The sequence below is a fragment of the Panulirus ornatus genome, chromosome 19, assembly GCF_036320965.1.
Source record: "Panulirus ornatus isolate Po-2019 chromosome 19, ASM3632096v1, whole genome shotgun sequence".
Classification (NCBI taxonomy): domain Eukaryota; kingdom Metazoa; phylum Arthropoda; class Malacostraca; order Decapoda; family Palinuridae; genus Panulirus; species Panulirus ornatus.
Window position 1 is genome coordinate 60,611,007 of NC_092242.1, and position 27,358 is coordinate 60,638,364.

Below are 27,358 nucleotides of genomic sequence, written 5' to 3' on the forward strand. Positions count from 1 at the left end.
AAAATATAAAACAATCTAAAACAGTAACGAGTTAAAAACTAGAAAGTACAGACAGACAGACATGTCATCAGCTGAAGTTTGCTTTGGCCAACTAGCTAGAAATTAGCCTTGATAGTTAAAGTGACATTCTTATCTAGAGAGATTACAATGACAGTCATCTTTCACCTGACTGAATACTCAAGTTGACCAGGTATTGAACACTGTATAATAACATGACCATTATGGCAAGGTAACAACTGTACAACTGCTTAATGACTAGCTAGAGTTCAGGCAACTAATAGCATAAGCTTGTTTCTTTGTGTACAAGCACCCTGTGAAACTGTGGCATGGCAGTAAATTTTTTCTTCAATCCACTAAAACAATGAGAGGCAGCAGGAAGAACCCAGTTATATGACTGCTATCAAAAGTTACCTTGAGAAAGAAACCTCTTAAAGCTGTCTCTACTTTTATTCTGCATGTTATGAGCCTGATGCCTCAAATGTTATCACATCTACCAAAGTTTTACCAGTACCATGAGTTAAGATATTTAAAACACATCCCTTCACCATAAGTTACAGCTACATCTATGTTAAAGATGGATCTAACTAAAAACTTGTCAATAGAGTCTAAGTGATGACTCTCTTTGTGACATCTGCACTAAATATGAAGTGGATAATCAAGGTATATGATATCATAGTTCTTTTTCCGTGGGTTTCATTATCTATCCAAAAGGATATACAATCTTTTTTGACTGATAGGAATGTAAGAAGATATGAATACCCTAAAGGATGAATAAAATAACTTACCATGGATAAAAGTGAGTTAAGAAAAGTGAATCTTTCTGAAGTGTCAGTATTTCTAAAGATACTCTTAAAAGGCCTCTCAGGGAAAAGTAGCAAGAATCATTGCCCGGACATTATATATATCTGAATTTAACACAGAAACAGCCAATATCTGGAAATAAAGATGGATCAGGCCTAAAATCTGAACTCTTTCCTGCTACCGTATCTGAAATAGTATTTTGTGGCGCTGGAGATTGGGAGGCAAACCCTCTAAAGTGGTTCTCTGACAACCATTTGGTTGTGATTTTACAGTTTTCAACATTTCATTAACTAGCTGAACCATCAAGGTCAGTGGTGAGGATCATTCAGACGACAAATAAGAATCATCAGTCAGATGACTGAGAGGAATATTTTATAAAAGAAAACACAAGGTGCTATAGACAACAAAATGTTAAGTGGCCTCACCTGATCCCACAGAGGTAGTGTCTATGCTGGTTGGTTTTGTGCTGGTTTGCATACTAACTCCAGATTCTCTTACACTTTTGAATCTAGTGCAGTTCTTAGGCACGGATTCTATGCACTTCTCATGGCAGTTGTATCCGCAGTCCATACATCGCATTCCAGTCTGAGAGATATATAAAAGTTGTTGTTCACTGGATACGTATAGTAATCATTCTATTTTTCATACATTTAATTACCCATTTCTGCTGTACTTGGAGGGAGTTTTACTCTCGTGGGCCACCATCTCTTTAACACTGTTTACTATCAAACACCCTCATAGATTTATGTATGCTGTCTACATTAAACATATCCTCAATAATTTTGTTCCATTCATCCACCACTCATCCTATAAATGTATTTCTTATACCCTTTTTAAAAGGCTTCTTAATTAGGTTCATGTCATGTCCTGTGGTTGCTCTATCCCTACATTACTAAAAGAACTGTTTACTATCCACATCAATGATCTCTAGAGCAAAATCCTTTGCCCTCTTTTTCACCTTTTGTACCTTTTTCTTAACCCCCTCCCACTTTCTCTTATGCATCTCCCAATCATATGCACTTCTTCTCTTTAAGTCCCTTCAATACATATCTCTCTTCTTTTTCACTTGCAACTTTCCTTTGTCATCCCACCACTCACCAACCTTTCTCACTCCTTCCAAGCATTTCATCCCCCCTGAAACTTACAGATAATCTTTCACCCCAATTCATTTGCCCTGTTTTTCACCCATGCACCTTCTCCTTGACCCCCTCCCACTTTTTCTTATACATCTCCCAATCATTTGCACTCCTCTGTACATACTTCCCATTCATCTCTCTTTTCTTTTTCACTTGCAACTTTCCTTTGTTATTCCACCACACTATCCTTTGAAACATGCCCACCTCCCTCCTTCTGCATGTGGGTGAGTATGAAGATATCCCAGAAAGCCTCAATAAAATCTTCCTTAAGGAATCTTTTCAGATTTTCTTTTTCTCTAAAACTATGGTGCATATCAAGGGTTTGTCTGATTTTTTTCATATATACCATGGAAGTTTATGCTGTAGGAATTTCAGAGGGACATGAACTTTAGTGCTTCTGTTCGAAACCTTTCAATTTTGTTGATTTTCCTTTAGAATTCTTGATATATGAATCTTCATGCATTATTGGTCTATTTTTGTGTTGTTCCATCTGCTCTTGTTCTTTACTTGTCCAATTTTGCACCAGCTTATTTATCCTGTCATGCTCAAGCTTGATGTGCTTAAAAGAATTCATTTTGGTTAAAAACACTACTATATAAACCAAGAATGACACTCTTACGTATCATTTTTGTCTTTCACACATGAGCTGTTACATGTCTAGACTTTTATTTACTCAAACTGATCACACTCAGTACTGTAAATCAAAAAATACTAAGTTCCTATAAATGAGCGTGGAGCCATCAAGAAAGATGGGAGGAAGCCAATTAACTTTACTAATCACTATACTTTCAGTCTGATTAAACCTACCCTGACCTTCACTAAATGTCAAATACTGATTCAGAATTTTAGTATCCCAAGAACTAAAAGCTTGGAGAGAACTCAGGTGTAATCCTTCTTCAGTTACATGCTGAATTACAGCAATCTGTGATGCAAGCAACAAATCCCATAATTTCTTCTATTACCTTCATACTGTATTACTGGAAAAGGTGCCAGCAGCTGAAGGCCTTTTCTTGACATGTGAAGCACCTGCACAGCCCAAAAGATATGAGTAAACTGAGCCTCTCAATAATATCTGTGAAGACTCTAACCTTGAAATCCTCAAACTTAGCTTGAGAAACTGGAGGCATTTGAAAATTGTACAACTCATGAAAAGAAGCTTGAAAAACTTGTATGGCTACAAAAATATAACTATATCAGGTGTCAACTTTTCTTCCTCATATGTGAAAGATCTTTTTTAAATATTCCTCCCAGTTAGGGCATAAAAAGTGAAAAGTATGATAGTCGGAGCACCAGCATGCTTCTCTATGGTAAATAGCCATCTTATCTTGATAGAGGCAACATGCTTAGGAGATGGCAGATTTCTTATTGCAACTAAGCAAACTACTTTTAGGCAAGAATGGAGTTAAGTAGTTGATGGTTAAAGCTAAGGTATGGCAGGATTGATATGCTAAAGTCAACTTTGCTGATGATTGGCTGACTATCAATAGCCAGTTGTTGAGGTGGATGCAATGGCTGTAAGTAATCTGATTTTGGGTCTACGCTGCCTTCCTGCAACACAGGTCTAAGACATAAGTTTGATGTCAGGCACAAAAAAAATCTGACAAAATTGTAGGAAAATTTTTCCCTCAACAATATTTCAATTGCACACTACAGACAATAAATAACATGTGAAAATGATTTCTTCTGTTGTATCAATCATCAAAATTTACTAAATGAATCTAAATCTCTACAATTCTAAATACATGTTATACAACTTTTTTTAGTCCAGACCTTTGTAACACATTTCCTCTGACAAAATGTTAATAATAAGTAATTCTATGGAGACAAGTTAATAAACATAACTAATCATGGAGGAAAAGCGACACAAGCTCACCTTGAGTGGACCCCACAGTAATGAAGAGCAATGGTCACAATATGAAGGTGTGGTGTAATTGTACTTTTCAAAACGATGAGGGTGGGAGTAACAACCCTGTGGAGTGTCCCCACCTCCACCTGTTGTGCTCCCACTTGTCTTTCCCCGAATCAACATTTCAATTGTGCTGCGTTTATGAACACTTCGGCCATGGTGACGCACCATTTGGGTTGTCATGGAAACTTGACGCTGGAGGGAAAAAAATTAATGTCATTTATTTTCAGATCTCAAATACAGTTTCCAATACATAAAACATGGGGTGGCTCATATACAGCTGTTTACAACAGTTTCTATATCACCTGAATTTTAATATCACATGAAATCTTCTGCACACATCCTTCACAGTGGTTCATAAGTTTATTTAAATTGCATGTAATCTCCTGCACACATCCTTTATGGTAGTTCATTAGTGTTTGTGAATACTGTACTCCAAATGAAGCCCATTTCCACTTACAGCCCTTTTGAAAGATATGCCTCTCTCAACTTTTCCATGGGTGTATCATAACCAGCCACATAAAACTGTCTCCTTTCTTTGCAAAATAAGTGCCATAAAGATATCTACCAAAACAAATAGTATATGTTTTCACATCAATATGTGCTTCTACTTTTCTCCAGTATCTTTAGCTCAAATTTTGAAACCCACTTTTATCCAATTACCCTTTTCAGTTCTGCTTTCTTGGATATTCTTTTTAATACTATTTTCTTAAAGTAATATAAACCCAAGCCATGTATGGAAGTCGAGAACATTATCTAGGAAAGCAAAAATGGGTATGTTTGAAGGAATAGTGGTTCCAACAATGTTATATGTTTGCGAGGCATGGGCTATTGATAGAGTTGTGCAGAGGAGGTGGATGTGCTGGAAATGAGATGTTTGAGGATAATATGTGGTGAAAGGTGGTTTGATCGAGTAAGTATTAATAGAGTAAGAGAGATGTATGGTAATAAAAAGAGTGTGGTTGAGAGAGCAGAAGAGGGTATTTTGAAATGGTTTGGTCACATGGAGAGAATGAGTGAGGAAAGATTGACAAAGAGGATGTATGTGTCAGAGGTGGAGGGAATGAGGAGAAGTGGGAGACCAAACTGGAGGTGGAAAGATGGAGTGAAAAGGATTTTGAGTGATCGGGGCCTGAACATGCAGGAGGGTGAAAGGCGTGCAAGGAGTAGAGTGAATTGGAATGATGTGGTATACTGGGGTCGACATGCTGTTATTGGATTGAACCAGGGCATGTGAAGCGTCTGGGGTAAACCATGGAAGGTTTTGTGGGGCCTGGATGTGGAAAGGGAGCTGTGGTTTCGGTGGATTATATATGACAGCTAGAGACCGAGTATGAATGAACGTAGCCTTTGTTGTCTTTTCCTAACGCTACCTCACGCGCATGCGGGGGGAGGGGGTTGTCATTTCAAGCGTGGCGGGGTGGTGATGGGAATGAATAAGGATAGCAAGTATGAATTATGTGCATATGTATATATGTATATGTCCGTGTACGTGTATATATGTAGATATTGAAATGTATAGGGATGTATATGTGCGTGTGTGGACGTGTATGTATATACATGTGTATGTGGGTGGGTTGAGCCATTTCTTTCATGTTTCCTTGCGCTACCTCGCTAACGCGGAAGATAGCGACAAAGTATAATAAATGATTAATAAACGAAAAAGATATTAATCCATGGGCTGGACAGAAAGCCAGGCTGGTAGAAGATGCCTAGTCATCACACAATACAAGAGATTTGTGAGCTGCCAGTCAGCCAGGAGTGAGCAGGTCAATGATGTCATTTCTGTGGCAGTTTCTGACAAGCTAAAGGTGTACCCAAATTAAGTGGGCTATTGCTGTCTAGCTGGAACGACAATAACAGGTGAGGAAGCTAGAATTTCCCTGCCAGAAGAGAGAGGGTCAACAGGGCCTAAACATGTTTTTCCCATAGAATTTTTCATGCTCATATGACAGAGAAATGAAGTTAGTGTTCAAGAGATCTATCAGTGGAAACATCGACAGTTTGCTGCTTGAGTTTAAACTTTCCTACAACGCAGGTGTGGGCCCTATGCTCTAGGGGTGGCCTGCCGGTGGTGAGGGACCTAAGCACTTGTTATCCCACCTGGCCCCCACCAGAGCCAGGCTCCCTCTGAAATTGATAGGTGAAGAGAACATGTAAATGGAAGTTTCTTTCATCTCAAAACTCCTTAAGTTGAATGAAAGTAGGTAGCACATAAGTCAAACTATTGCCTAGCAAAATAATCCACCGATTTAAGATGGAAAGAAAGACAGAAGCCTAAGTCAAGAGGTTCTTATTTTTAAACTATATTGCTTTTACCACTTAAATGAAGTAGTGTTATGAACTAAATCAGCCTCATTTACTCTTATGGTAATGTATGATATACCAAAACCATACATTACCATTTACAGCTAAGCACCACAGACTAATCCATGTTTAAAATGACCAATGCAGATGCCCTGGTTCCTTTATATCTTCCAGAAAAAACACTCCTGTAATATCATTGCACTGTGATATGAAAGTCACCATTAAGAAAACAAAATGTTAATGAACAGGTAAACAGAACCTAATACCATCACTTCTTTCTGCACTTCGGAGGGACTTTCCCTTATGTCTGTTGTAACTAAGTCATGCATAGTCATGTTATCAACAGAAACGACTTAAAAAAATTCTAGTACAGACAGACAACTTACAAACAGACTACTGGATGGATCAAGAATGCCACAAAATCATATTCTGTCTTACAATAGGTCTATGAATGATCCAGTCTCCTAAAGGTACACTTAAATACTGACACAGGTAGGATGCTCATTACTGCACATGATGACTCATAAGTACCTGATCCATCATACGTCAATGAGGGCTGAAATATCAGTGTTTATGAGACAGAGAGCTTGATATTACAAAACTCTCTTCTTATATTCTGATTTTGGTATCACCTGTGCAAAGCCTATAGTGACCAAACAAGTTGATCCTCTTTTCAGTGACATCCATAACAATACACTATCAACAAATATCAAGTGCTTATTTTCTAATTACCAATAAGTTGATCAAGAACTAAAGAGGCAACACAAACTTCTATGAGAATCATTGCACTTACAGTGAGTTGTTCAGGTGGTGGAAGCTCTAACTTATCCCAGTGCATATTCCACTTCTGCGGAAGGTGTCCTAATTCCAGCTCAAGGTGGCGGAGCTCCTCCAACTGGGCAGAGAACGCATCTGGTTGCACACCCCACACACAATCATACCTGTCAGGCATCAACATTTATAATACATATGCAGGAATGAGATTCAACAAGCCACAAAAATATTCTTCTACCTAGGACGCTATTTCACAAACTCAAAACATGACAGTAAAACCTTTGTTTATCTATATTTCCTTCTGTTAATGAGAACATGCTACGCTATACCTCTCACACGGACATGACTAAGCAGTAAGTGACCTATTGAAGGCTAAGTATCTTTCTCATCGATCCTGACTTGCCCCTATTCATAACATGCACTTCCAAACTCTTCAAGAAAATTCTGGCTCTTTTTCTTTTCTTCCCCCAAGCCCCTTTTTTTCTTCCTTCAAGGTCTGGTTCAAATGAGAATTTCTGTCCATGGCTGGAGCTTTACTGGAGCTTTAGACACAGAAAAGGAAGAAAAGAATGTCAAATGATGCCAGGGGACTGATTCTTGCTGTGTAGATAATTTGTATGGGGGTCTTGAGGGGAGAGTAGTGACAAACTTGCTTTTCCCTTTCAGCTCTGTGCCATGGTTGTGCAATGGCATTTTCTCTCACTGCATTAAGCTTCTGCAGTACAGTGGCCACTTTCCACAAGACTAGCAGCTCCCTAACCCCAGCCATGCATGTTCACAGTAAGGAAGGTAAGATTAAAAAGGTAAAATTAGGATAACAATATACAGATAACAAGATAAAACCCTGTGAATCACCTGGAAAGCTGTCCTCTATTGACTTTCCAATGGTGTAACTAAAATATTGGTAGATAATAACTATAGTATAAGCTCTAAAAACACCAATAGTGCAAAATCAGTGGCATTAATTCCTTTGCTTTAAAGCACTGCACAAAAAAGCTAAAGAATGGATGTGAATGAATGTGGCCTTCCTGTCTGTTCATAGCACTAACTTGCTAATGCAGGAAAAACTAGACAAGTATGAATGAATTTTTTTCTTTAATGTTGGAGTCCCCAATCAAAGACAAATGCTCACATCAAGACTGGGCATTAACTGAAATATAAAAATATTAATGAGTGGAAAAAAAAGACACAAAAGCATGTATGAATTTTGGAGGAAGCAAAAAAATCTCTTTTAAAAAGTGCCAAATGGCCATACAGTAATCAAATGACACATCAGCTCGCCAAGTATTATGTGATCAAGCTAATGGTAGGGCACACAAACAGCCAGCTCTCATGAGCAAATACCAAAGTAATTATAGAAAAGGGAAAGTGAACCAACACTGAGGCATAGGGCAAGTGGATCAAGTTTTGACGTTAAGCCTGGGAGAACTGACAAGTCAGATTGCTTTCGACTTAACTCTGTCAAGTAAAGATGCAGAATTAGAACCAACCCAGATGTGAGAGCAGTAATCCATACAAGGATGGAGCAATCCTTTGAATATATGGAGCACCTGTTTGGAACAAATTTTGACATCTAAACAGGACTCCCAGTTTCACAGATGTAGACATAACTACAGTAAACCCTCAACTTAACAGGTTTCGGTTTTAACAGACTGGGCAAACAATAATTCATCAATCAATAATAGCTTTTAGAATTTCAAAAAAATTTAAAAATCTCAAACACCACACCATGTGAATTTCATATCGCACTTGCTTCTGGTAGTGTGGGATACACTTGCTTACTTGCTTTTTTTTGGTCTCAGCCTGCCTCAAGCACCATGCGGTCAGTTGTATACAGAAAATTGTGACTTTATTAATAATTTGAATAAATAATAATTCAAATAATTTTGCAATCCTTACAATTCAAAATGGCATCAAGTGATAAAGGTGTTAAAAGAAAGCATGTGAAATGCATATCTTATTACTGTATATTTTATCAGAAAATGGCCCACACGTTACATTCTCGATTCAATGGACTTTTGGCATTAATGGACAACCCCCCAATTAGTCCATTAAATCAAGGGTTTGCTGTGTCTCTATCATGGAAGTTTTCCAAAATAGTGTGGTGTGAATGTTACAGTAATACCAATCAAGTTCATTAAGATCCATCAAATTAGAGAGGAAAGTTGTGAGGAATTTTCAACAAAGAGATAGGGAGAGACTAGGTCTTAGAGGCACTAAACAAAACCAAATTTCATCTACCCCACTGAAATATCCTGTCCAAGTCTGAATATACTTCAGAAGATGAGTCAAAAAAGATATAGATTGAATGAGAAAAGGAACAGAACTGAAGGATGTAGAGGTATTAAATGGTGAGTTATCAGCATATGAGTGCATTTCATTTTTTGTGAGAGAAAGGAAACTGTTGATAAAAACTGATAAAAAGTGTAGGAGACAGAACAGTACCTTGAGGGACACTGCTGTTGATGCAGAAAAGGACAACCAATGAGATAAATCAGCTAGATCAGATAAGAGGGAGCAAAGAGAGAGAGGGAAGCCAAAAGATGGGAGCCTGGCAATGACACCCTAATGCCACATCCTGCAAAAGCTTTGAGTATCTATATCTATATCTTTGAAACCCGTTCCCTCGAGAAACTCCCATCAAGAGGTGGTTACAGCAAAGGAATCTCCACTTATCCCTGTCCTTACATGCCTCCCTCACAACTACAGAGGATTTCTCAAAATCTTTCAGTGGTGATGACCAGACATTAGTAAGATGGGAAAGAATATCACCAGTGGATCTTGCCTTATGGAAACCATACTGATGATCGCTGAGAAGTTTGTGGATTCAAGATGTCTGAGGATATATGAGTGGAGGAAGGATTCAAAGATTTTGGAAAGGTAGATGTCAAAGCAACAGGATGAAAGTTAATGGGGTTTAATCAGTCATCCTTGTTAGGAATGGGATGAACCAACATATGCTTACGGGAAGAAGGAACAGGTGTGGTTAACAAAAAGAAACAGAGCTGACGAGAAAGTACAGGTTCGGTACAGAGGTACACTCTTTCAGTACACGGGGATGGATGATATTGGGTCCATTACCCTTGCTTGTGTCCAGAGAGAGAGAATCATGTTTTGGACAGTTCGAAAAGAGATTACGGGGAGGGGGATAGGCCAGATAACAGGAGCATTACAGGGTGTAGGAGTGTTAAAGTCATTCAAAGTACAACCAAGGTAGAGTTAGAGGAGAAACAAAAACCAAAGAGAGTTGCTTTGTCTATGGTAGAGACAGCTATAATACTGTCAGAATGGAGAAGTGAAGGAAAGGTTGTGTGACAGAAGATGTTAGCAATGCCCTTAGCTAAAGACAAGAAAGACCAATTAATAGATGAAGAGGAGAGGTTATCACAATTCCCTTGAATAAAGGAACATTCTAGTCTTAGTTCAGTTATTAGTAATAAATAATATAGATAATGCAGATATATTCATATGGTGGTCACTCCTGTATGTGTGAAGTACAGGTAATGGGTCTTGACAGGACATATCTAATACTGACTCCATGTGTGCCTGTCTCTTAAATCACAGAAAATATGTAGATGTGCCTCATAAATGCAATAAAATGCATATCAGCAGTAGTCACTGAGAAGCCTGCATACATCTACACCGTGATTTACCCATCTATCACAAACACAGCCTACATACTTTTTTTGCTTGTCCCTAACAACTGATGATAAGTACAGCTTTTATATTACATATTCATGAAACAATTGGCATGTTCTGTTTCTGCCTATATTTACTTTGACTTTTGGCAGAAAAGTGCACATAGGAACCCTGAAAGTTTGTTACTAAATACACACAAGAAAGATTTATGAATTAATGCGTAAAGCAAATAAGTTAAAGGTACTGTAGTAACATGGATGATTTCACTATAGGAAAAAGAACATAAACTGAGGGTAAACAGCCGGGACTGTGAAATGATTAAAAGAGATCTTAACTTACTAGCAGAATGGTCAGACAGATGGCAAATGAAGTTTAACATTGACAAATGTAAAGTTATGAACTTTGGAGACAAGAATATACGTTACAACTAAAAACTATTCGGAAACTCTAACTAAAGTAAATGAAGAAAAGGACCTAGGAGTTGTCATTAGCAACAATTTGAAATACACTAAACAGTGTCAAGTAGCAAGTAAAAAAGGTAACCAAATGTTAGGTTTCATAGCCAGAAACATAGATTATGACACCAGAAACAATCTCACTTTTTATAATTCTCGAGTAAGACCACACCTTGAATATACATACAGTCAAGTTTTGGTCCCCAAATTATAAAAAAGACAAAGAAAAATTAGAGCAAGTACAAATACGTGCAACAAAATTGATCCCATCCTTTAGAAATCTGGCATACGAAGAGGGGCTACAACAACTGGATCCATTCTCACCTTAAAAAACGTACACATCGCAGAGATTTAATCCAAGTGTTCAAAATTCTAAACAAGTTCAATAAATAAACCAGGAGCATCTTTTTGAAATACAAGAAAATAAGGTTACTAGGGCAAATGGAATAAAATACAAACCTAAAAGATGTAGTACGGAAGTGGAAAAAAGCATCTTTTCCTATAGGTGTGTTGAGCACTGGAATAAGTTATCATCAGACGTAGTGAATGCTAAAACTATAAATACCTTCAAAGGTCACTTGGACAAATATCTTATAAATTCAGGTATGCTTTGAGAAAAATGCCAGAAATTAACGTATAAACAACAGTAGTAATGGGGGCACTAGAAAGCTAATGTGCAGCAATGGGGAGTTGGTGATAGCTTAAAAAAAGTACTCAGCAGAATTAAATTTTTGTCAAATCATTTTTTTTCAGACAACCAAGTCGTGGGCCAATCAGGCCTCCTGCTGTCTGTCTTTCTCATGTAAACTCATGTACACATGCAAACTAGGCTGGGTAATGCTCATTCATATAGACAACAACAAAATAGCAATATGCTCAAGTATATGACATTTTTCCAACTCATTCACTTTCTTATCTGTGTTTGTTAGTGTGTTTCAATGTTCTCAAGGGCGTATTTTGTTACACTTTCTAGTTCAGCAATTTTCTTGCTAGTTCCATCAACATCCCAGCTTAAAATGATTTGTATTTATACTGTAATTACTGATTCCAATCTACTCCTGTTTTATCCCTTCCACTGATCTATTTCCCATATTCTGTTATTCTCATCATATGTCTGATTCCATGACCTCTTGCTTCATTCCTCCCTTCCCTCTCTATCCTACTAATATTCTTCATGTATTCCACTTGTATTCTTCTCTATACCTACTCATGCTCTTCCAGGCAATGAGTGATAAAATCAAGAGTATTAGTGTGAGATGAATGATTATGAAGACCAGAATTTCATATGTGTTTATTCACTCATTCCAAAATATTAGTGGGGAAAGAAATACCTAAACTCCATGATGACTGTTCAAATTACAGCCAACCCAATCTTTTGGCTGTACACACAAAATTCCCTGCATAGAAGATTTCAGGGCATGAAAAAGAAAAGAGCAATGCCCTATGAAAGAAAGTAACAGGGATCGTTTTTTCATTATACAAAATTCAAAGCTGCCTTAACCTGGATGATTAAATCATAAGTATTTTCTGCTTTGTTTAGTAATACAACATCAATACAAATATTGGTGAAAAACATAGTATCCTTTCAAGCTGTAAAGGGTAAGGTAATCTAAACACTTTAAATAAACAGTGAGCTTTGAATATATATTATTTCATTATATTTATTTTGCTTTGTCGCTGTCTCCCGCGTTTGCGAGGTAGCGCAAGGAAACAGACGAAAGAAATGGCCGAACCCACCCACATACACATGTATATACATACACGTCCACACACACAAATATACATACCTACACATCTCAATGTACACATATATATACACACACAGACACATACCTATATACACATGCACACAATTCACACTGTCTGCCTTTATTCATTCCCATCGCCACCTCACCACACATGAAATACCATCCCCCTCCCCCCTCATGTGTGCGAGGTAGCGCTAGGAAAAGACAACAAAGGCCCCATTCGTTCACACTCAGTCTCTAGCTGTCATGCAATAATGCCCGAAACCAAAGCTCCCTTTCCACCTCCAGGCCCCACACAACTTTCCATGGTTTACCCCAGACGCTTCACATGCCCTGATTCAATCAACTGACAGCACGTCAACCCCGGTATACCACATCGATCCAATTCACTCTATTCCTTGCCCGCCTTTCACCCTCCTGCATGTTCAGGCCCCGATCACTCAAAATCTTTTTCACTCCATCTTTCCACCTCCAATTTGGTCTCCCACTTCTCCTCGTTCCCTCCACCTCCGACATATATATCCTCTTGGTCAATCTTTCCTCACTCGTTCTCTCCATGTGCCCAAACCATATATATGCCTGGATGAAAATTATCAGCCTTGCTCTAGAAATTCAAATCAGGTTTACCTGCTCATTACAATTTTGCGCTGAGAAGTAGTAGTTGTTCCATCTGCTGCTTCAGCTTCTTCTTCTTGTTGTCTGTCTAAGCTTCGAACTTCTGGGTCATATGATGGCCCATGCCGTAGTTCCTCCCCAAGTAAATAATTCCAGATTTGAAGAGCACTTACTTCTTTTACTGGTCTAAGCACCTGAAAATTTTCAACAATAAAAACAAGGTGAAAAAGCAATGACATTCATGGGAAAAAACTTGGAAACTAGATATTAACCCTTTATATCTATCTAGCTATCTATATCTCTGATGCCTGTTCCCACCGGGAACTCCCATCAAGGGGTGGCTATGGTGAAAGAGTCTCCACTTATACCCGTCATTTCATGCCTCCCTCACATACCCTTTGTATTCCAATGTATAATCAGACTCCTTAGAAGTTCCTCCAAATGAACACTTTTTTTCATGCTTGATCGCCATTTTCCATATCAGCAAGGTAGCGTCATGAAACAGACGAAGAAAGACACATATGCTCACATACACATATACGCACATACACATACATAGACATAAAAATACAAGTATACATATACATGTATATACGCATACCTATACATACACCAGCACATACTCATATTTACTTGCTCTCGCAGCCATTTTGGATGGTAGGTGGGGTCACTGGATACAAAGTTGAAACAATATCGCCTAAGAGCACCATCCCTACCCAGTCAGATTCAAACTGGTCCTAGTAACTCGAAAAGTTAACATACAAATGACAATGATGGATGAGTGATGATGGACAATGGACACAAAGTGACAGCAGAAGCTCACATGGCTAAATGTGAGGTAAAATGAATATTTAGAGTAACTCTAACTGAGGCAATAATCTCTGTTATTCATGAAATTTTACAGCAATAAGGTTATTCAAGTAACATGTTACTGTTCTCAGTAAAGCAAGAATAAAAGCAGAGATAACATTATGAGTGAGGAAAAAATCCAGTAGAAAGATAAACTCCATAAGACATATGAGAGGGATAAAAATCATAATTTACCACACTGGTAGGAAATTTCTTGAAAGATGCTTATGAAGTTGGTTAAAGCTAAGGAAAGATGCTGTCACATATACATACCACTGAGTCACTTATTCTATCCCCCATGTACAGAAAGTTGTGGAAGACTGAGGAGCGTCCACTGAGCTTCTCTATGTAGTCAAACACCGACTGTCCCAGATGGCCTGATGATCCAGGAGACCCTATGCGACCTCCTAATCAGCATGGGACATCAAAATCCACATTATAAAACTTCTGAGTAGTATAATAATGGTTTAGCAAGAAAACATGAGGAAAAAGGAGGGGAAAAGGGTTGGAGATTTCACTGCTAGTTGGAAGAATCTAAGGTGTGACAATGATGGTCGGCCTAAGGCTTTCATCTTGTATTGAAGTCAAATCAATAAATGAAGCAGCAAAGATTATCTGAAACATTACGAATACGAAATATCATGTATATCAAGTGTAAGCACCACAACAAAAACATACAGAGGAAAACAGAATTCTTGCACGCTGAAAATTAATATACAGTATATGCTGTGCCACAAGTATTGCTGTTCTGATGGTTAATGTCAATGGAAGTGAAGGAGAAGGAAAAGAAAAAGTGATGGAGAAGTATGTTGGAGAAAAGAGATACACATGAGAGAAATTCATTGACTTTCATATACACATCAATCTTAATGTTACAAATGGCATCTTAGACACAAAGCATCACACATATCAGTTTAATCAGAAATCAATAATCGACATTTGGTAAGTAATAATATCAGATACACATATGGGAAGAGATGTTAAAGTAATATATATCAGCAATAGGAGATGTATGAAAGACTCTTAATCTTTACTCTCAAAAAAAAGTTCTTAAAGCTTCTAAATAAAAGAGATATATAGAGAACTTACACAAGAAAAGGAAACTAAGAACAGTAAGATTGGTACCATGGTAAGGCAAAAAATTATCACAGAGGCGGCAGATGGTGCACTTGGAACCACACTGATAAGTGCCAGTAAGAAAAGACATACTCCTTGTACCCCTTGGTGGACTGAAGTACAATAACTAATGAAGAAAATGTCAAAAACCTAAGAATATGTCTGTTCTATTAAAAACAAGATAGACACCATTACCATATAAAATCTAGGAAGGTAAGTTTTGATGAATGAAAAAACTTTTCTCTAAGGTGACACCGTATGGGCAAGGAATATTCCTTGTGAATATCAGGTCAGGATTCTTTCCTGCCTTGTTCAAACTGTTGGCAAAGCCTTGTTATGTTACCCTCTTTGATCAATTTGAATCACTGAAGCCTCTGTTTGCCTAGCAGGTTTCATTTTCTCAGCCAATCTCCAACTGCCCTGACTGAAGCCACCTTCCCTTTGGCTCTCTGAAGCCAAAGCACTCACAAATCACAAGCTGTTGTGCCAAGACAGCCACCAGAAGGCATGAATAAAAGCTTTTTTTTCCAAAAAAGAGGGGAAGACAAACAAGGCAAGAACAGGTAAAAACTGCTTACAGGACACCACTTCAAGAGAGAAAATAATTTTCATTTTTTAAAACCTACCCTTTTCTCATTCTTATTTTGTGCCCCATGAGAATGAAAGCATATCCACATGAAGGTAAACCTTTATGAAAAACCTTCACAACAAACTACAAAGAAAAATGTGCAAATCTTCAATGGTATCTGAAGGTGTAACAAAAATGACTCTCTGGGATAAGGGAACTCCAAAGCCATACACATATTTTGAGGAAGGCTTAAGGTGGATGCGACATTCTCAACAATATGTGCCCTAATGTAAGACCTGGGAAGGATTACCTGCTCCCATTCTTTTACAAAAGTATATCCATTGGGTGAGTGCAAGACTATTATGAATAATTACTTGTACACAGCATCCCTTTCTCATAGATAATTCACTTTCTAAATCAAAATAATCCAGCCATCTTAATATCACTTTATACAAACTCTACTTAATTTCAAAAGCAATGCCATTTCCTTAATTATCTAAAAGTTTCTATAAAACTACTAACTCTGTCTTTCTACACTACCATAAATGTTACAGCACCATCAATCTTTTCATAATTTCAATACATAATTCCTTGACCCCTTTTCATGGGGATCCTGCAGCTTCAAAGATGCACTCTGTGCAGGAGCAGGGAAATTATGGACTATTTTGGAGCAAGAAGGTCTTCAAAAAAATTGGCCCTCCATCCTATCCACTGATGATGATACAACTTTGCCAATGGTGACTTTCCACTCACTGTATAGCCCCCTGCTGGTAGAGTATAATTGTGCGATTCTCTCCATATTTCAATGATTTCATTTCTTCTATGATAGGATGAAACTGCTTGTATGTATACCACAAAACATGCAAAATTCTTTGGTATATTCTAAGCATTGTCACTTGGTCTCATATTACTTTTAAAAGGATACTTTTGACCATGCTGTCTCAGTAACCATACTTGCATCAAGAAAACAATCAAACAGATGTATGAGATAAATAGAATGACACACATTAAAAAGGGAAACAGTTTACATACCTCCAGGATAAATATCATCATCTTGTGTTGATTCCAGGCCCTTATGGTGCCGAGAGAGTGACCCTCTTTTGTCTTCTTCTGTCATAATTCCTAATTCAGCTCTCTCCAGTTCTGAGTCACTTAGAAAAGTGCGAAAACGTGCAGATACATAGTGGTAGGCCAGGAAGCGGAGGTAGTATTCATTGAATTCAAAAGATAAGGGGAACTGGTGCTGGATCTGCAAGCAAAAGAATGATCATCAATATGGAAATGATAAACGAATGAAATATGCTGTCTATCAAATTTACTTTTCCCCTCTTTCCACATCATTTTACGCTGTTCCCTTTTTATGCCTCACTTATTCCAAAGGTGGAAAAATAAGGACTGACCTTACCAAATATGGTAGATTTTGTGATTGAAATGACAAAAGTGGTAATTAAAAAGACATGTGGATATTAGCTAATTCCTACTGATGATAGTGATGGGACAGATAGTGATATCAGCATTGCTGTTCATGGAAATAAGTACTGTATAACCTTACCTGGTGCACAGCATCAAGAAACTGTAGAAATATTGGGGCAAATCCACTTGCTTGAGATCCCTGAAGGAGATTTGACCGGTGATTAAACCGGTGACCAAATGCAAGCCATTCCTTTTCCACAAGGACGCGAAAACCTTCAATTGTTCGATAGTATGGGTCAAGGCACAGCTGAGCTATGCTAGTAACCTGTATGGGAGAATAATATGGCTGTAGTGAGAGCACCAGCACACCAATCCACAAACTCTGCATTTCTTACATAAAAAATCAGTTCAATGAAGTATAAACTCTAATCACAATAATCACAATATTTAAGCCTATAAAGAAAGAATAATATACATGCTGCCAACTACATAATCCATCTTAGATTGGGAGAGGGGAGACATAGAACCTATCTACCTATCTTGAACAAGATCCTCAAAGGAGTATGTATGTATGTATGTGGCCTTTCTCCATCTGTCCCTGGTGTTTAAGTTTGGGAAAGTGTGTGTCAGGAGGTAGTTGAGAGCAGAGGGAAATGGTAGTTGGGGATGTTAGTTTGAAGGGAAAAAATCTAAAAGAAGTGAAGTCTTTTAGATACCTGGTAACAGACATGGCAGCAAATGGAACCATGGAATATGAAGTGAGTCAAAGGGTGGATGGTGGGTCAAAGGATTTGGGAGCACTGAGGAATATGTGGAAAGAAAGGTCATTACCTTGGAGGGTGAAAATGGGTATGTTTGACAGATTAATAGTCTAAAGATTTTTGTAAGGATGCAAGGCATGGGCTACAGATGAGAATTTGCAGAGAAGTGGATGTGTTGGAAAGGTTATGTTTACAAACAATATAGGGTAGTTTACTAGTAAGTACTAAAAGAACAAGAAACAGGTGTTTAATATGAAAGACGGTGGCTGAGAATGCTGAGGAGGGTGTGCCTAATGGTTTGGACATATGGAGAGATTGACTAAGAAAATATACGTCTCAGAAGTGGAGGGTAAAAGGAAAAGGAGACCAAACTGGAGATGGAAAGATGGACTGAAAAAGATGTTGATCACTTGGTGCCTGAACATGCAGGAGGGTGAAAGGTGTGCATGGGATTGAGTGCATTGGATAGAGTGCACTGGACTGATGTGGTATACAAGAAGTGATGTTCCGTCAATGGACTGAACCAGGGTAGATGAAGTAGCCTGGGGAAACCATGGAAAGGTCTGTGGGACATGGTTATGGATAAGTGGCCGTAATTTTGGTGCAACACATATAACATGCAGAGAAAGGAAGTGAGAAAATACGGCCTTTTCTCTGTCTTTTCATGGTGTTACTTCACTAACATGGGAAACAGCAAATAAGTATGAAAGATATATACATTTTTTTTTTTTTTTTTTTTTGCTTTGTCGCTGTCTCCCGCGTTTGCGAGGTAGCGCAAGGAAACAGACGAAAGAAATGGCCCAACCCACCCCCATACACATGTATATACATACGTCCACACACGCAAATATACATACCTACACAGCTTTCCATGGTTTACCCCAGACGCTTCACATGCCCCGATTCAATCCACTGACAGCACGTCAACCCCGGTATACCACATCGCTCCAATTCACTCTGTTCCTTGCCCTCCTTTCACCCTCCTGCATGTTCAGGCCCCGATCACACAAAATCTTTTTCACTCCATCTTTCCACCTCCAATTTGGTCTCCCTCTTCTCCTCGTTCCCTCCACCACTGACACATATATCCTCTTGGTCAATCTTTCCTCACTCATTCTCTCCATGTGCCCAAACCATTTCAAAACACCCTCTTCTGCTCTCTCAACCACGCTCTTTTTATTTCCACACATCTCTCTTACCCTTACGTTACTTACTCGATCAAACCACCTCACACCACACATTGTCCTCAAACATCTCATTTCCAGCACATCCATCCTCCTGCGCACAACTCTATCCATAGCCCACGCCTCGTAACCATACAACATTGTTGGAACCACTATTCCTTCAAACATACCCATTTTTGCTTTCCGAGATAATGTTCTCGACTTCCACACATTCTTCAAGGCTCCCAGAATTTTCGCCCCCTCCCCCACCCTATGATCCACTTCCGCTTCCATGGTTCCATCCGCTGCCAGATCCACTCCCAGATATCTAAAACACTTCACTTCCACCAGTTTTTCTCCATTCAAACTCACCTCCCAATTGACTTGACCCACAACCCTACTGTACCTAATAACCTTGCTCTTATTCACATTTACTCTTAACTTTCTTCTTTCACACACTTTACCAAACTCAGTCACCAGCTTCTGCAGTTTGTCACATGAATCAGCCACCAGCGCTGTATCATCAGCGAACAACAACTGACTCACTTCCCAAGCTCTCTCATCCCCAACAGACTTCATACTTGCCCCTCTTTCCAAGACTCTTGCATTCACCTCCCTAACAACCCCATCCATAAGCAAATTAAACAACCATGGAGACATCACACACCCCTGCCGCAAACCTACATTCACTGAGAACCAATCACTTTCCTCTCTTCCTACACGTACACATGCCTTACATCCTCGATAAAAACTTTTCACTGCTTCTAACAATTTGCCTCCCACACCATATATTCTTAATACCTTCCACAGAGCATCTCTATCAACTCTATCATATGCCTTCTCCAGATCCATAAATGCTACATACAAATCCATTTGCTTTTCTAAGTATTTCTCACATACATTCTTCAAAGCAAACACCTGATCCACACATCCTCTACCACTTCTGAAACCACACTGCTCTTCCCCAATCTGATGCTCTGTACATGCCTTCACCCTCTCAATCAATACCCTCCCATATAATTTACCAGGAATACTCAACAAACTTATACCTCTGTAATTTGAGCACTCACTCTTATCCCCTTTGCCTTTGTACAATGGCACTATGCACACATTCCGCCAATCCTCAGGCACCTCACCGTGAGTCATACATACATTAAATAACCTTACCAACCAGTCAACAATACAGTCACCCCCTTTTTTAATAAATTCCACTGCAATACCATCCAAACCTGCTGCCTTGCCGGCTTTCATCTTCCGCAAAGCTTTTACTACCTCTTCTCTGTTTACCAACTCATTTTCCCTAACCCTCTCACTTTGCACACCACCTCGACCAAAACACCCTATATCTGCCACTCTATCATCAAACACATTCAACAAACCTTCAAAATACTCACTCCATCTCCTCACATCACCACTACTTGTTATCACCTCCCCATTTGCGCCCTTCACTGAAGTTCCCATTTGCTCCCTTTTCTTACGCACTTTATTTACCTCCTTCCAGAACATCTTTTTATTCTCCCTAAAATTTAATGATACTCTCTCACCCCAACTCTCATTTGCCCTTTTTTTTCACCTCTCTTTCACCTTTCTCTTGACCTCTTGTCTCTTTCTTTTATACGTCTCCCACTCAACTGCATTTTTTCCCTGCAAAAATCGTCCAAATGCCTCTCTCTTCTCTTTCACTAATACTCTTACTTCTTCATCCCACCACTCACTACCCTTTCTAATCAACCCACCTCCCACTCTTCTCATGCCACAAGCATCTTTTGCGCTATCCATCACTGATTCCCTAAATACATCCCATTCCTCCCCCACTCCCCTTACTTCCATTGTTCTCACCTTTTTCCATTCTGTACTCAGTCTCTCCTGGTACTTCCTCACACAAGTCTCCTTCTCAAACTCACTTACTCTCACCACCCTCTTCACCCCAACATTCACTTTTTTTTTCTGAAAACCCATACAAATCTTCACCTTAGCCTCCACAAGATAATGATCAGACATCCCTCCAGTTGCACCTCTCAGCACATTAACATCCAAAAGTCTCTCTTTCGCGCGCCTGTCAATTAACACGTAATCCAATAACGCTCTCTGGCCATCTCTCCTACTTACATAAGTATACTTATATACTTATATGTATATATTATCATTACTATTATTTTTTCATACATATTCACCATTTCCCACATTAGTGAGGTAGCATTAAGAACAGAGGACTGAGCCTAAGAGGGAAAATCCTCACTTGGCCCCATTCTCTGTTCCTTGTTTTGAAAAAGTCAAAACTGGAGGGGAGGATTTCCAGCCCCCCGCTCCTTCCCCTTTTAGATGCCGTTTACGACACGCAGGGAATGTGTGGGAGGTATTCTTTCTCCCCTATCCCAAGGATAATTATTATTATTATCATATTATTATCATTATCATTATCATTATTATCATTATTATTTTTTTTTTTTTTTTATACCTCGTCGCTGTCTCCCGCGTTTGCGAGGTAGCGCAAGGAAACAGACGAAAGAAATGGCCCAACCCCCCCCATACACATGTACATACACACGTCCACACACGCAAATATACATACCTACACAGCTTTCCATGGTTTACCCCGGACGCTTCACATGCCTTGATTCAATCCACTGACAGCACGTCAACCCCTGTATACCACATCGCTCCAATTCACTCTATTCCTTGCCCTCCTTTCACCCTCCTGCATGTTCAGGCCCCGATCACACAAAATCCTTTTCACTCCATCTTTCCACCTCCAATTTGGTCTCCCTCTTCTCCTCGTTCCCTCCACCTCCGACACATATATCCTCTTGGTCAATCTTTCCTCACTCATTCTCTCCATGTGCCCAAACCACTTCAAAACACCCTCTTCTGCTCTCTCAACCACGCTCTTTTTATTTCCACACATTTCTCTTACCCTTACGTTACTTACTCGATCAAACCACCTCACACCACACATTGTCCTCAAACATCTCATTTCCAGCACATCCATCCTCCTGCGCACAACTCTATCCATAGCCCACGTCTCGCAACCATACAACATTGTTGGAACCACTATTCCTTCAAACATACCCATTTTTGCTTTCCGGGATAATGTTCTCGACTTCCACACATTTTTCAAGGCTCCCAAAATTTTCGCCCCCTCCCCCACCCTATGATGCACTTCCGCTTCCATGGTTCCATCCGCTGACAGATCCACTCCCAGATATCTAAAACACTTCACTTCCTCCAGTTTTTCTCCATTCAAACTCACCTCCCAATTGACTTGACCCTCAACCCTACTGTACCTAATAACCTTGCTCTTATTCACATTTACTCTTAACTTTCTTCTTCCACACACTTTACCAAACTCCGTCACCAGCTTCTGCAGTTTCTCACATGAATCCGCCACCAGCGCTGTATCATCAGCGAACAACAACTGACTCACTTCCCAAGCTCTCTCATCCCCAACAGACTTCATACTTGCCCCTCTTTCCAAGACTCTTGCATTTACCTCCCTAACAACCCCATCCATAAACAAATTAAACAACCATGGAGACATCACACACCCCTGCCGCAAACCTACATTCACTGAGAACCAATCACTTTCCTCTCTTCCTACACGTACACATGCCTTACATCCTCGATAAAAACTTTTCACTGCTTCTAACAACTTGCCTCCCACACCATATATTCTTAATACCTTCCACAGAGCATCTCTATCAACTCTATCATATGCCTTCTCCAGATTCATAAATGCTACATACAAATCCATTTGCTTTTCTAAGTATTTCTCACATACATTCTTCAAAGCAAACACCTGATCCACACATCCTCTACCACTTCTGAAACCACACTGCTCTTCCCCAATCTGATGCTCTGTACATGCCTTCACCCTCTCAATCAATACCCTCCCATATAATTTACCAGGAATACTCAACAAACTTATACCTCTGTAATTTGAGCACTCACTCTTATCCCCTTTGCCTTTGTACAATGGCACTATGCACGCATTCCGCCAATCCTCAGGCACCTCACCATGAGTCATACATACATTAAATAACCTTACCAACCAGTCAACAATACAGTCACCCCCTTTTTTAATAAATTCCACTGCAATACCATCCAAACCTGCTGCCTTGCCGGCTTTCATCTTCCGCAAAGCTTTTACTACCTCTTCTCTGTTTACCAAATCATTTTCCCTAACCCTCTCACTTTGCACACCACCTCGACCAAAACACCCTATATCTGCCACTCTATCATCAAACACATTCAACAAACCTTCAAAATACTCACTCCATCTCCTTCTCACATCACCACTACTTGTTATCACCTCCCCATTTGCGCCCTTCACTGAAGTTCCCATTTGCTCCCTTGTCTTACGCACTTTATTTACCTCCTTCCAGAACATCTTTTTATTCTCCCTAAAATTTAATGATACTCTCTCACCCCAACTCTCATTTGCCCTTTTTTTTCACCTCTCTTTCACCTTTCTCTTGACCTCCTGTCTCTTTCTTTTATACGTCTCCCACTCAACTGCATTTTTTCCCTGCAAAAATCGTCCAAATGCCTCTCTCTTCTCTTTCACTAATACTCTTACTTCTTCATCCCACCACTCACTACCCTTTCTAATCAACCCACCTCCCACTCTTCTCATGCCACAAGCATCTTTTGCGCTATCCATCACTGATTCCCTAAATACATCCCATTCCTCCCCCACTCCCCTTACTTCCATTGTTCTCACCTTTTTCCATTCTGTACTCAGTCTCTCCTGGTACTTCCTCACACAAGTCTCCTTCCCAAACTCACTTACTCTCACCACCCTCTTCACCCCAACATTCACTTTTTTTTTCTGAAAACCCATACAAATCTTCACCTTAGCCTCCACAAGATAATGATCAGACATCCCTCCAGTTGCACCTCTCAGCACATTAACATCCTAAAGTCTCTCTTTCGCGCGCCTGTCAATTAACACGTAATCCAATAACGCTCTCTGGCCATCTCTCCTACTTACATAAGTATACTTATATACTTATATGTATATATTATCATTACTATTATTTTTTCATACATATTCACCATTTCCCACATTAGTGAGGTAGCATTAAGAACAGAGGACTGAGCCTAAGAGGGAAAATCCTCACTTGGCCCCATTCTCTGTTCCTTGTTTTGAAAAAGTCAAAACTGGAGGGGAGGATTTCCAGCCCCCCGCTCCTTCCCCTTTTAGATGCCGTTTACGACACGCAGGGAATGTGTGGGAGGTATTCTTTCTCCCCTATCCCAAGGATAATTATTATTATTATCATATTATTATCATTATCATTATCATTATTATCATTATTATTTTTTTTTTTTTTTTTTTTATACCTCGTCGCTGTCTCCCGCGTTTGCGAGGTAGCGCAAGGAAACAGACGAAAGAAATGGCCCAACCCCCCCCATACACATGTACATACACACGTCCACACACGCAAATATACATACCTACACAGCTTTCCATGGTTTACCCCGGACGCTTCACATGCCTTGATTCAATCCACTGACAGCACGTCAACCCCTGTATACCACATCGCTCCAATTCACTCTATTCCTTGCCCTCCTTTCACCCTCCTGCATGTTCAGGCCCCAATCACACAAAATCCTTTTCACTCCATCTTTCCACCTCCAATTTGGTCTCCCTCTTCTCCTCGTTCCCTCCACCTCCGACACATATATCCTCTTGGTCAATCTTTCCTCACTCATTCTCTCCATGTGCCCAAACCACTTCAAAACACCCTCTTCTGCTCTCTCAACCACGCTCTTTTTATTTCCACACATCTCTCTTACCCTTACGTTACTCACTCGATCAAACCACCTCACACCACACATTGTCCTCAAACATCTCATTTCCAGCACATCCATCCTCCTGCGCACAACTCTATCCATAGCCCACGCCTCGCAACCATACAACATTGTGGAACCACTATTCCTTCAAACATACCCATTTTTGCTTTCCGGGATAATGTTCTCGACTTCCACACATTTTTCAAGGCCATAAAAATTTCGTCGTTCTCCCGCTTCACCCAATTCGCACTTTTTTTTAAATTTTTTTCCCACATTCGTTTTACTATTCCTCCTCCCTCTTCTCCCTTTCGTTCTCCCTCCATTCCCTGCCTCGCTCTTCATCCTTCTCTTCTTTCCCCTTACCTTCCCAACCAACCCGTATCTCCCCCTAAACGTGATCCCCCCCCCCCCCCCCCACCCCCCCCCCCCCCACCCCCCCCCCCCCCACCCCCCCCCCCCCCCCCCACCCCCCCCCCCCCCCGCCCCCCCCCCCCCCCCGCCCCCCCCCCCCCCCCCACCCCCCCCCCCCCCACCCCCCCCCCCCCCCCCCCCCCCCCCCCCCCCCCCCCCCCCCCCCCCCCCCCCCCCCCCCCCCCCCCCCCCCCCCCCCCCCCCCCCCCCCCCCCCCCCCCCCCCCCCCCCCCCCCCCCCCCCCCCCCCCCCCCCCCCCCCCCCCCCCCCGCCGGTGCCACCCCGGCCGACGCCCCCCCACAGTGTCCGAACCCCGATACACCAGGAACAGGATAAGACTGGGTTGAAACCCCCACTCCCCGCCCTCCGGGCGAACGTCTTACCGGACCAGGCCAACCCCCCCACCCGAACACGAAATCAGCCCCGATCCGTCCGTCCCACTCCCGCGGCAAGCCGAGCCCCATAAGTAAATCCCCAAACTCCCCGGAGTCCCCCCACAGTCCGGGACCGCACACCCCCACTGAGCAACAACACCCCGGGCTTCCCTTCAAGGTAAGCCGGGGGTGGTTTTTCCCTCCCGCCACCTAGGTAGGGAAACGCATGTTAACAATACCCACCCACGTCAGACAATGAGGATATTAATCCCCCCTCGCGAAGGCACTACCCCCGAGACACAGAACACCCCCCCCCCCCGCGCCCCCCTCGCCCCCCCCCCCCCCCCCCCCCCCCCCCCCCCCCCCCCCCCCCCCCCCCCCCCCCCCCCCCCCCCCCCCCCCCCCCCCCCCCCCCCCCCCCCCCCCCCCCCCCCCCCCCCCCCCCCCCCCCCCCCCCCCCCCCCCCCCCCCCCCCCCCCCCCCCCCCCGCCCCCTCCCCCACCCTATGATCCACTTCCGCTTCCATGGTTCCATCCGCTGACAGATCCACTCCCAGATATCTAAAACACTTCACTTCCTCCAGTTTTTCTCCATTCAAACTCACCTCCCAATTGACTTGACCCCAACCCTACTGTAACCTAATAACCTTGCTCTTATTCACATTACTCTTAACTTTCTTCTTCCACACACTTTACCAAACTCAGTCACCAGCTTCTGCAGTTTGTCACATGAATCAGCCACCAGCGCTGTATCATCAGCGAACAACAACTGACTCACTTCCCAAGCTCTCTCATCCCCAACAGACTTCATACTTGCCCCTCTTTCCAAGACTCTTGCATTCACCTCCCTAACAACCCCATCCATAAGCAAATTAAACAACCATGGAGACATCACACACCCCTGCCGCAAACCTACATTCACTGAGAACCAATCACTTTCCTCTCTTCCTACACGTACACATGCCTTACATCCTCGATAAAAACTTTTCACTGCTTCTAACAATTTGCCTCCCACACCATATATTCTTAATACCTTCCACAGAGCATCTCTATCAACTCTATCATATGCCTTCTCCAGATCCATAAATGCTACATACAAATCCATTTGCTTTTCTAAGTATTTCTCACATACATTCTTCAAAGCAAACACCTGATCCACACATCCTCTACCACTTCTGAAACCACACTGCTCTTCCCCAATCTGATGCTCTGTACATGCCTTCACCCTCTCAATCAATACCCTCCCATATAATTTACCAGGAATACTCAACAAACTTATACCTCTGTAATTTGAGCACTCACTCTTATCCCCTTTGCCTTTGTACAATGGCACTATGCACACATTCCGCCAATCCTCAGGCACCTCACCGTGAGTCATACATACATTAAATAACCTTACCAACCAGTCAACAATACAGTCACCCCCTTTTTTAATAAATTCCACTGCAATACCATCCAAACCTGCTGCCTTGCCGGCTTTCATCTTCCGCAAAGCTTTTACTACCTCTTCTCTGTTTACCAACTCAT

At 41.0% G+C, this 27,358-nt stretch overlaps 1 protein-coding gene across 2 annotated transcripts in view; it reads right to left on the minus strand.

The window, feature by feature from the left end:
- Sbf (SET domain binding factor) overlaps positions 1-27,358 on the minus strand; it is a 209,704-nt gene that overhangs the window by 19,043 nt on the left and 163,303 nt on the right. For both annotated transcript variants that reach the window (XM_071674009.1, XM_071674008.1), the window contains 7 exons: positions 17,467-17,652; positions 16,947-17,163; positions 14,504-14,637; positions 13,394-13,575; positions 6,944-7,091; positions 3,811-4,038; positions 1,227-1,386 (listed from right to left, as the gene is read on the minus strand). In XM_071674009.1, the coding sequence (XP_071530110.1) occupies positions 1,227-1,386; positions 3,811-4,038; positions 6,944-7,091; positions 13,394-13,575; positions 14,504-14,637; positions 16,947-17,163; positions 17,467-17,652 (1,255 nt within the window). The remainder of the gene's footprint in view (positions 1-1,226; positions 1,387-3,810; positions 4,039-6,943; positions 7,092-13,393; positions 13,576-14,503; positions 14,638-16,946; positions 17,164-17,466; positions 17,653-27,358) is intronic.